The 11,918-nt window shown below is 40.1% G+C and overlaps 1 protein-coding gene across 1 annotated transcript; it reads right to left on the reverse strand.

Annotated features, from left to right (window-relative positions):
* Positions 1-390: 390 nt before the first annotated feature.
* On the reverse strand, positions 391-8,526 carry depdc7a (DEP domain containing 7, paralog a). The gene is made up of 9 exons (XM_030721745.1): positions 8,416-8,526; positions 5,257-5,719; positions 3,542-3,648; positions 3,219-3,414; positions 2,692-2,912; positions 2,416-2,558; positions 2,214-2,339; positions 1,887-1,965; positions 391-1,781 (listed from the first exon to the last, which is right to left on the reverse strand). The coding sequence occupies exons 2-9, from the start codon at positions 5,709-5,711 to the stop codon at positions 1,558-1,560; spliced, it is 1,551 nt and encodes a 516-aa protein (XP_030577605.1). The 5' UTR covers positions 5,712-5,719; positions 8,416-8,526; the 3' UTR covers positions 391-1,557.
* Positions 8,527-11,918: the final 3,392 nt, after the last annotated feature.

An 11,918-nucleotide genomic window follows, 5' to 3' on the forward strand; every position in this document is an offset into this window, starting at 1 on the left:
TGATGCTTCATTGCCGCTGGCTGGAAATACTATACAATTTTTCATGAGGCACATCCGTTGTATTCTTCAGGGTTAGCAGTAGGGGCACCATTTGACACTTCATGGTTTATGTGGCAGGCTCAGTCTCGCCCTTGTTTTGTCTATAAATTTAACAACAAACAAAATGAGCTGGTTGTTTATTCCCTTTATGCTGAAACGAAGCAGCATTGGCTGTCACAACCAGGCGGGTCTTCATTTTATAGCAAATTCAAAAATATCACACATTTTTAATATAAACCTGTTTCTTGTGTTCTGAGTATATCTCAGGCTAACTTAGATCTTATTTGCTCACAATAATGCTGACAAAGCAGAACACTCTATAGGTGCACACAGTCTAAAACTTGCACCATTCACAAAACACAACAATTCTTAATGAAAATTTAATGTTTTCATTTTGTGGGTGTCTGCAATTAATTTCTTTTAAACAAATTACAGTCTTTGCCAATTATGCATATACAGTAAAGTAGCTGGTGGTATTTAGAGTTTTGTTAGTACTATCAAGTTATTTATTACAGATATTTTAAGAGTTTTATGATTTTGTTTTCTAGTTTTAAACTCAAAAATATATAGAAAGTACCCTGAGAGCTTGGAAATCGCTCATTATCTTCTCTAACAAACTGAATGAAAATTCTTTTACATTTCTTAAACCTGTTTTTACTTTAAAAAGACTTTTTGTGTGTCACAATGAAACAAATGTATGATTATGAATGTTAGCTCCTTCTAATCATTACATACCTTCCAAAATACAAACAGGATATTTATGGCTTTTACTTAGAAATACAGAAGTCAGCTTCCTTGTCTCGTGTGAAGGGTTTTATAAGCCTTACATAAAAAGCATTGAAGCTGCCACTAGAGTGCAGCTAAGGTTTTCAGTAAAAATAAAAAAAAAAGGAGCACAAACATCTGTTTTGTTGATTTGCAGCGACAAACACAAAAACCCAGAGGGTTGATTCCTGTGAATGCCTCTTATTGTTTACCACGGCTCAAGATCAGACTTTCAAATTTCCCGTTTCAAATTTCCGTTTGAGAGTTACTCACACATAGCTGTACTGTACATCACATTGTATACGAGAATATTTTTTTTATTGCTAACACTGCTTCTATTGCACAAGCACAAAGAACATTCACATTAAAAAAAAAAAAAAAAAATGCCAAGCAGATTTCGCCTTCGCTGGCTACAGACACAACGCCGCTAAGATGAACTGCAGCGAGAACGAGAAGTGGGAAAAAAAATCACTAAAGAACACTTGGTTCATTTGGTCTTTCTTGGAAAGTAACAGTCTCATTAAAAACTTCATGTTAGTGTCCTGCACCAAAAGAAAACGTCCAAAGTTCTTAAATATTGAAGATGAATTCTCCTCAATAAAGTTCACATTGTTGTTCAGTAGTTTAAACAAAATTAAATTAAATCCACTCACTGAAATGGACAGTTTCACATCATTAGGATTGCATTGACTTTTTGTTCTTCCATCTACATATTTTTACATAATACATGACCTTTTTTTAAATTAATAAATATTACTGTAATAACATGTTAATATTGGACAATTTATTTCCAAAGTACTGAACAAAAATCTCTGGATGACCTTTATAAAACTGTCCAAGCAGCCGTCTCTTTTCTCTGACAGAGATTATAGGGCTCTCGTGGACTCTCCGCAGCAAGGACGCGAGCTCCTCTTTAGTGGTTTTTTGTGCATTTTCTGAATAGACCTCAGTGCTTACTCTTGTGGAGTACGCTGATCCTGCAGTAAAGAGATATAGAAAACCAGAAATGAGTTCATCTTCACATCCCAGTCACAGAAACAGGCCGGGTACCTGATAAATAGATGTGAGGAGAATCTGCAAACCTGTTAACATATCTGGATCCTTCCCTTTCACAATATTCATTATTCTGTCGCTAACCATCTTGTGCAGCGAGACAGGAATCTGGTGAGAGGGACAGCAAAATATTATAGTTTCTCTTAATTTAATGAGCCAACATTAGCATGAATAAAATGGTTGTTACGTCCCCACGATAATAATGAAAACAAGAATCGCGTCATCACTTAGTTTGTGGCTGCTGTAAAGATTTCTGTGTCATAAACATCTATCAGCCTAACAGCTGAGGTCTCCTGGAACATCCCTCCTACAACACTGGACACGCACTAACAACGAGACAAACTGGAAACACTCACTTTGAACAGATCACAGTGGTTATCCATCATGAAAAGAACCATCAAGTCCACCTTTCCTTTGGAGAGTCTTTTGCTGTAGACAATGGCACTCGAGAAAGACCTTTTCACCGCCATTCTGTTCTCAATCTACGAGAATTATTTAGGGTTAGTAAAGAGCCAACACAAGTGTACAGACTCACGCAAGACGCACACTAATGCTGACCTCTTTGTGCAGTTTGACCTCCTCTGGATTGGCTGCGATTGACATGAATCTCAGGAGCCGCCGCAGCTCCTCTCTGCTGCGAGAGTCCTGCAGCTTCAGGCACAGCTGCAAGGCTTCCAGAGCTTGCTCTCGCTTCCCGTTCACTGTCGATAAAACACAAAGAGTTTGAGGGAAAAAAGGCAGGAATGCAAACAGTTACATGAACCTCAGCTCTGATTCACATTTATGACTGTATTCTTGTATGTGTACAAAAGATCCGATAGATTCTTCTCTTACCAAGTAGTTCAGAGATGCCGGAGTGGATATCAAAAATGTGGTTGCTGAGCAGAGGTGGCTGCTGTGTGTGTCCGTAGTGCTTAGCCAGGACTTGATAGAAAAGCCTTTTACACTGGACCAGGTCGTCTGCACAGCCAGCCAAACCTCGACTGAGCTCTACTACCAGTTCATCAGGCAGAAACTCAAGACAGTCCACTGCTCCTGACATCCACTCATCAGCCCTGAAGAGAGGGAAGTATGATGATTTAATATTTATATGTTCATTTGAAATTTTGCCTTTATTATTAGTATCAATGAATAAACGGTCTAGACAGCCTGAAGTCAAACCATAGTTTTGCAGTTTTGTGGCATGCATATAAGTACTAGATGTAAATGTGGTGATTTTAGGGAAAGGAAGACAGAGCACATTTCAGATAGGCAGTTTCAGTTTAGGGAGAACTCAGGTGCTTCTGGGTAAACACAGACTTTATTATTTGCAGATGAAAACACATCCCAAGCAAGAAAAAAAAAAAATAGAGGGGACTTACTGTGCTTCACTGAAGGCCTTCAGAACCTCTCTGTCCAGGTAGCTTGACGTATACAACAGGTCCGGGTCACTGTCCATGCCATGCAGGGCAGGCCTCGATGACATCTCCTTACCCTCTAACAAGTTCTCCAACAGGGGGAGCTCTATCAACTGTAACAATCTGAAGACTGCCTGCTGGTGCCACACTTCATCTACAACTGTGAGAACATCATATAAGTCACAAATATACAGCCGCATGTAGAATGCGCAGTCATCTGCCGCATGAAAACATGATGCCCATTTTATAACACACTCCTGTGCCTCGTCAGACAGAAAGCAACTTACGCTCTTGCGAGAGGCCGAGGTTGATCATCTGAGGGGTAATCGTCGAGCAGAGGTTGAGATTTCCAAGCACGTCTTCAAGTGATTTGTCTGTTGTTTGCACGTCTTGTCTGTAGAGTTACATAATAACAGCAATCAGTTAAAATGGCAGGGGGGTGGGTGGTGGAATAAACAGACTTATTACAGGAAGAGAAGGGCATCAGGAAACGAATGTTTTAGAGAGCTTGTGGGAGTCAGTACAGTTTTGTTGCTCTTTTGATTGTGCTTATTTAATTTCAAAAAGAAAACGTAAATGCTTATTTCCCCCCACAAACCCCCCCCCCCCCCCCCCCCCCCCCACACACACACACACACACAATTTACTGATTGGCAGTAAATTGGAAAAACAGGATTACCATTAAAAAAGGCACCTTATTTGTTCTGTTTGTTTAAATTGTACCTATTAGGACTGACTTAGTCCATGCTGCAAATAACAAAAGCCTTGTTCAAACACTGACAGAGCACATGGTTCCTTTGAATCTTTCATCTCTCATTACAGCCATCAGTCCTGCTGCCTGCCCATGTCTGTCACTCCCACAACAACATTAGATTTTAAAGAGATCAAAAGAGAGTAACCATGAAGTGCTGGGGCCATGTGTTAGCACCGCATGCTTAATGCATTCTGCCTGCCTTCGCTGTCCTAGCAGCACCTGTAAAATGGAATTCTCCACCATCGAGGTAAATTTAAAGGTCAAATGTTTAGTCTGACATTTGCCAGTATGTTTCCATCCTGAGTTAGATGATCTTTGGTGCCATTGTTTATTTGCATGTAATAACTATAAAGTTTTCTTCTGTAAAACAATCCTCCACTTGTAATGGGAGTTTTGTTAAATTTATGGAGTATTAAAATGAAAGTGTAAAATGTTGTGTTTCCAAAGTGAGTTCAGTGCCAAACCTTTTCTTGACTTTCCCATGAGTGGGAGGCCACCCAAGAAACACTTTTATACAAGTTCTATAACAGTTTTTACAAATGTTATAACATGTTAACTGCTGATGCTGGTAACTGTTTTACCTTTATGAGCCTACACATCTCATCACCTGTTTTCAGTTTTTCTGCTTAGCTAAACCAGCTGCTGGCACGAGCTTTATATTCACTATAAGGACAGATCTTCTCATTAAACCAGCATGAGGCAGTAGAGCGAATCATCTATTAATCGGGAGATTGATAGTTCGATCCCCAACTCCACTAGTCCACTTGTCAAAGTTTCCTTAAGCAAGATACTGAAGTTGCCCCCGGTGTATCCATCAGAGTGTGTGACTGTCAGGTTAAAAGCGTTTAGGGATAGAAAAAGGTGCTTTCATGAATGTGTGTGTGAATGGAGGTATGAGGCTTGTAGTGAGGAATCACTTTGAGTTCCAGTCCAAACTCTCCACTAGAAAACAAATCAAATGTCTGGAGGACAAATAAATGTGTGTTTTATGTATTGAAGCTTTTTTTTTTTTTTTTTTTTTTAATTAAATAATATATTTGGTAAAAAAGTGTCCCACTGAATATTATAAAGTGAAACTTAAAATTAGTGAAATCAATAAACAACTGCATGTTGGGATTTTTGGCCTTCGCGTCATGCCTCAACGATTTCTCACTATCTGAAGCTAGACTGGATGTATGGGTTGCCTCAAAGGAAGGAGAGCTAAGCAAATCACAGATTATATCTGAAATAGTTCTAGCATGTCTGTACCTTTCCCGTAATGGACTATAGCTCTTCTTGTTCCTTTTCATGCTCGGTGAGTCATAGCCGCTCTCAATGGTAGTAGTGGAAAGGGAATTGGTGTCGGTCAGCGTCGATGATGAATTGGTTTCTGGACTCAGGAACCTGTACAAACTGAAACTGCTGTCCTCAAATGTAGTTTTCTTCTTTTCCTTCCCAAATACTTTAATTCCCACCGGCTCAAATACTCTCGAGTCCATGAGGGCCTGACAAAGTTTGACAGCTTTGTAGCGGGGCACCGCTTCATCGCCAAAGAAACGGCTGAGGGTGATGTGTGCCAACACCACATCCACTGCTTCTGAACCCAAGAAACAGTCATGGTAAGACTTCAGGTTGTGACGTCGACGCTTGACCTCCACGCGAGTATGGAGATTTGATATGATGCTGGTCCAGATGTAGGTGGCCCGGAAAGGCTTCCCAGCCATGCCTCGTTCTGATGCAAGAGAAAGTGTTAGAAAGCTGAAGCAGGCGACAAACTGTAACAACCATTTGGAATATTTTCTCACATCCTTATATACATAAGCCATTATATCAGTTTTTTTGATAACTAAACATGTATAATCGAATAAGAAAAGAAGCAAGGAAAATCAAGATGAAACTAGATTTTCAAGCCCCTTCGCATCTAAACTTCGGTGTGCTGCTTGTTATCCCGTGAAGGATATTCTCAGCTTTTAATGTCATTTTCTCAGAAACTGAAGGAGACTTGGACTGTCTGTCATTATCAAACATACATTCCCTGTCTTCTGTGTAATATTACATAATCAATGTGCATGTAACAGCACATATCCAAGGTCAGTCCTGGGGTAGCAACAGACCCCAAACTGTCTTTTGAGGCATCCTTGTGTAAAGCACAGTTAAATAAATCATTCAGCTAGGAATGAAATACTACAGGCAACTTAAGGATGAAAGACTGTGATTAAATCTTTCTGCACGGCCTGCTACGCGCCATCAGAAAAGAACCAGGAAATAGAGACAATGATGATATTGTGAGCCTTCTCCCACTCCAGATATCCTGATCCACATAGCTGCATTACTACTAACACATGTACACATGTACATCTGCAAAGCAATCAAACACAGACATCTTCAACGCTCGGTCATGCAGTTTGTCAGCATGTCTTCTTTACTGTGCTGTGTTTGATCGTTGGGTCTTTGTTGATTGGGAGGAAAAAAAGAAACCCTGCGTCATCCACCACAAGCCAGACTGGTGAAAGAAAGCAGAGCTGGTCTTACTGAGATGTTAGTGTAGCTTTCATCTCACAACAGGAAACATTTAAAGCCTGCTGAGCAAATGTTAGGAGTGGATCGGAGAGAGACTCACTGAGGCCAGGGGCCATAAATCAGGAACTGACAGCAGCAGCCAGACTCCATGTTATGATAACACATCATGACAAATACGATTACTGACCCATCTGCAAAACTTAAATGCAAAAAACACTCGGGAACAGTACAGCGGCAAGCAGATGTTTTCCCACTCTTTTCAAAAATACAACAGCTCGTTGAGAGCACAGGAAAGTGTGTGCTCGCTAATCTTGGCGATCTGTTGATTAATGAGATACATCTACGTCAAACTGCTTCTCCCTCTGGGGGAGAAGAAACTGTCCTCAGTGCAGATTTACATATCGGGAAAGAACTACTGGAGCTGCAGCAGCTGTTCAAGGAAGAACACCTTGCAAAGGTTTGTATACATAACAGGAATCATGAGGAACAGGCTGATGATGCAGTGATTTGAAATGTTTATTTACTTTATTACTTTAAGACAATGAGACACGATCTAAATCCATATTATGGATACATATAGCATTATAATCTCAGTATAAGAAGTACAATCTTAAAGATTTGCCATGCTTTCTGTTCAGCATAACTGGTAGAAAAAAAAACAGAGCTGCATTATCATAATGAAATCCTTGATTTAGGAGTTAGAACAAGACCATCTGGAGAATCTCGTCAAGGGGTCCCTGGATTATCGGGATTACTACAATAAATTCGGCTCTGATCAATTTCCATTAATGCTTGTTAAAAAAGAAGGAAAAAACGTGGGAGGTTAGGTATGGGTCAAAGCAATCCTGGGAACAGGCTGTACTCTGTCACCTCTTGTTGCTTGCGCCAGGTTGAGATTTGAGGCCGGTTTGCATATCTGAACCGTCTCCTCCCCTGAGATTTGGGTCATCTTTGTAAGATAATATATACATAAATGAAATGGGGATGATGCAAGAGGTGATTGGTCTGCCCTTTAGCTCAGGACAACAGTGCCCTTGTGTTTGCACACATCAGTGAGGATAAATAATCGCACAGGGAGCGGCGCATTCAGCAGCGGGATCTTTCCCCTGTGAGCGCGGTGGCTCACACAATACTGCTGCAGGAAAGAGAAAGCATTACAATTTTTTTTTTGCAAGCAAGAGGACCAGCACTAAAATAATGATAATAATAATAAAGGCCTTAGCTGAGTAGCAGTGCAGCACCATCAGACCTATAGCAGCAGGTTGTTAATAGCCTGTGGCAGATTCCTTTATTCGTCCAACATGCTGTGACTAGTGAGATTAACTGATGAAGCTTTAGCGCACAACATGAACACGCTATGCCTGAACCCCGTTTGGCTTTTGGCAAGCATGGATTTGAATCCACGTCGTGCATGGTGGCTTATGCCCCCACATAATCACCCTCTTCTAGACGTGTGTTTTAACAGAAACACTGCACAGCCTGCTGCTGCTGCACTGGGCAAATATCAAAGTGCCCCCCCCCCCCAGAATCTGATCTATCAATTATTAGCTCATTCAGTGAAGAGTTAACAGAGCATGCAATACGGCCTGTACTTTAGTAAGGTCGCCTTCTTTTAAAAGTACACTTTCTTTAAAGATTAACCGTGTCTGCCACTTTGTCACAAAACAACTTTATTAAATTTCCAATTTCACTGAAATCAGCCTTTTCTACAGAAATTGGTTCAGACGCACGGCGTGCGTAAAATCTATGAAATCGATATTAAATTACCATTAAACGCCACATGCCGAGAATATAGATTACAGATTTAAGTAGGCAAACTCACCAGGTTGCGACATTATTTCAAATACTTAAACTAAATAAATAACATCTGGCTTGTTAAAGTAAGTGGAGTGGTTAAATCGATCTTACCTGGTGTTCAGTGAACCAAAACTTCCTCCAGTGAATGTAAAGAAAGCCATTCAGACCATGTCCTTGGTCTTCAATACACACCGAGACGCTCGCAACTAAACTACAGTCAATCTCGAAACTGTCCCCTCCCACTGCATTACATTATTCATGAGCCAATCACCGCCCTTCCAGCGCGATGACGACGCTCTCACAGTTTCCTTAGGACGCATTAACCACCGTATTTTACACTGGTGCGCGCATTCACCAATCGAAACTCTAAATAAAGGGAATGCGAACGATTGCTACCACCGTTACCATCACACAGGGCTTTACCATACGAGGCAGATGCAACTGTTTTATCAAGAGTGATCTTGATTTATCTGATCTTTAGCAAGTACAAGGTGCTCATAGTTCTTTAGAAAACACTCACCCACCGGCGTTATTATGGAGTTACAGTAAAAGAGTTTCAGTTTAAAATAATGCTCCAACATCCAGGAAGCTTTCACATAACCTTTTACTCACTAGGTCACACCCTAAAAGCCTACAATGGAAGTAAATCTGGTCTGATAAAGACGTGCAGATAAAGCTGTTCCCAAGAAGATGGGAGATGAGATTTTAAACACTGATTTTTATTTTATTTATTTTTTTTACAGGATAAAGTTCTAATTTAAGAATCTGGATGTTTTGGGAGAAAAAAAAACAGATTACTCATGTCCTGTTAAAACAGTAGATGCCACTGGAGGACTGTAGGCACCATGAGTTTCAAAAGCAAACCTGGCCTATTCCACCTTGTTTGGGGTCATGGGAACATACCAACATACCAAGCTTAAATATCTCATAAACAAACACTTACACGCCCAAGAGTAAACATATAAACTGTAGCAGGGGGAGGTTTCGTGAACTCAGGCTCTAGATTCTAACTTGACGCATTCTTTCTTCAGTTGTAATCTGAGTTTTCTAAACCAAATGTTGATCAGGAGACTGAAAGGCAGAGCGCTATTATTATCGTCACAAGAGGTAAGCGCGGTGCAGCAGGTGAGGTATGTAAGTGAGGCAAACCGGTTTGCTTAGAGGCCTCTAGGTGCTACATATCTTTTATTTAGAAATATGCTGTTATTCACCAGCAGAGACGAGTCTGTGCCCATAATAGGTCCTACATTCGTTCTTTTCAAACCACTTGATTAGAGAAGAAATGTGAGCACACAGACCGCTATGGTTTGAATCCCCAGACATAATCCATCTGAGCTGCTGCTGAGCAAGGTGAGTTTTTCTTATTTGGGCCCCCCACTGATTTACACATGTATTTTGCTTTTCTTTTTTTTTTACTTTCAACAGGAAAAGCAGAATCCAGTGTTTTACAGGCTTGACCCCAAATCTCTGCCTCAGTTTTTGTTACATCCTTTGTTCTTTTTTGTTTGGTTTTTTGGAGTCTTTGTGACAAAATACAAATGTCACTTTGTCTTGAAATACCTGCTTTGCATTCTTGCCCTACAAAACATGGATGCCTATGGTTCCAAACTGGTTGGGGACAGTTGTTGCACCTCTGATTCACAATGTTTTACACCTGTTAGAAAAGCATTTATCCCACTGCTGATTTATACAGTCACCACACAACTACATTTGGGATATATATACATAGGGGATACACACCCTGATTCAGAGTGCTCAGGGGTGAAACCGGTTTTACCTATGCACAGCAGTCAGATGTGCTGGTATTTTGTAAACTGACGACAGAGCCAACGTAAGCGGCGAAGAGTGAAACCTGTTTTATGCCAACACTGAAAAATAGGACGAGAGAGCGCGCGAGTGAGCGAGCACCATTATTAACACCATTAGTAATTCTAGCCCACAAGGTCAAAGCAATATTGACATTGCTGCAACTCTCCTAGTGCCTGGAAAGCCCAGTATATTTCCCTTTCGCCTTCATACTTATCAGTCATGCAGGTGATAAAAATATCCTTAGGAGTTTTCTCCAGGAAGTTTAATTAAAAATAAGAAAAATATCATCCTAAGAAAAATTAAGTATAGCCCACAAGTCAACAGTGTAGAACCATGTTCAGCAGCATGCTGTACTGTACGACTTCACCGTGGCCTCATCTTTGTGGAGTAACTCCTCTTTACAATGTTGCTTCAGTTCATTGAGGTTTGCAGGCATTCATTTTATGCACAGCTCTCTTAAGGTGCCACCGCATCATATCAATCAGGTTGAGATCGGGACTTTTGAACGGATCATTGCACCACCTTGATTCATTTCTTCAACAGCCATTCTCTTGTAGACTTGCTGCTGTGCCCGAGATCATTGTCCTGTTGCACGACAGTTTCAGCAAGCTTTAGTTCTCAAACAGATGTGTTCATATTTGAATCTACAGTACTTTGTATACAGAGATCAGTCATCACCCCTCCACCACATTTGACAACTGCTATGAGGCATTTTTGATGACATGATGTTTGGTTTTCATGAGGCGTGGCACTGCATTTCACCAAACATCTTTACTTTGGTCTCATCTGTCCAAGGAACATTGTTCTTGCAGTTTGTTCAGATACAACACTGCAAACCTAAACCATAGTTGTTTAGTCTTTTTCTGATTGTATTGTTATGAACTTTAACATTTAACATTCTGGAGATTGTAGTCTGAGATGTAGCTCTTGGGGTTTTTCGTAATTTCTCTGAGCATTGCACAGTCTGACCTTAGTGTGAATTTGCTGGGATATCCACTCCTGAGAAGGTTGTGGCATGTTCACATACACCTGAATGCTCCAGAATAACAAACTGCCCAAAATTCCAGTTTATAGAAGTGGTCACACTTACTGATGGTCAATTTATCAAGTTAATTTAATAAGCAGCACCTGGCTGTTGCTTATCCTTTTAATTACTATGGAAAAATCAGTATTATTGCATATAAAAAATTAAGTCTCTTTGGCCACTTAATATTACTCCTCTAAAGTTGATAATGAAACTTCCAAGTCAGAGACGAAGGCAATACTGGATTCATATTTAACAATGAACTGCCTTCTATAATCTTTTATATATATATATATATATATATATATATATATATATATATATATATATATATATATATATATATATATATATATATATATATATATATATATATATATATATAGTGAAGATCTATCAAGGAGAATTTTATATTTACATAAGTTGGGAGGAACCCTTGGAGTCATTTCTAAACATTCCAAGATCATCAATTCAAACTGTATGCAAGTACAAATTATTTGCATGTGTCACCACTTTGCCAAGGTCCAGAAGAATCCAAAACGTAACCTTAAAAGATAGGAGGAAATTGGTTAGGATGTTCAGGAACAACCCAGGAGCCACCAAGGGTCAAGCCAACCATGACTTGGAAACTGCTGGAACACCAGCGTGACAGTGAAGCGAGTTTTACATCGCCATGAATTGAGAGGGCGCCCACTGAGAAAGAAAGCCCCTGCACCAAATTAGACACCTTCAAGCTTGACTGAAATTTTGCAGCTTCCCACATAAATAAGCCAAGTTTTAT

Source organism: Archocentrus centrarchus, chromosome 3 (genome assembly GCF_007364275.1).
Source record: "Archocentrus centrarchus isolate MPI-CPG fArcCen1 chromosome 3, fArcCen1, whole genome shotgun sequence".
Taxonomy (NCBI): domain Eukaryota; kingdom Metazoa; phylum Chordata; class Actinopteri; order Cichliformes; family Cichlidae; genus Archocentrus; species Archocentrus centrarchus.

Excerpts from the sequence above, each read along its gene's own strand:
- depdc7a (XM_030721745.1), bottom strand. The coding sequence starts at position 5,711 with ATGGCTGGGAAGCCTTTCCGGGCCACCTACATCTGGACCAGCATCATA. Across the intron at positions 2,913-3,218 it reads AAGGCCTTCAGTGAAGCACA|GGCTGATGAGTGGATGTCAG; the intron begins GTAAGTCCCCTC and ends CCCTCTCTTCAG. Across the intron at positions 1,966-2,213 it reads ACCACTGTGATCTGTTCAAA|ATTCCTGTCTCGCTGCACAA; the intron begins GTGAGTGTTTCC and ends CCCTCTCACCAG.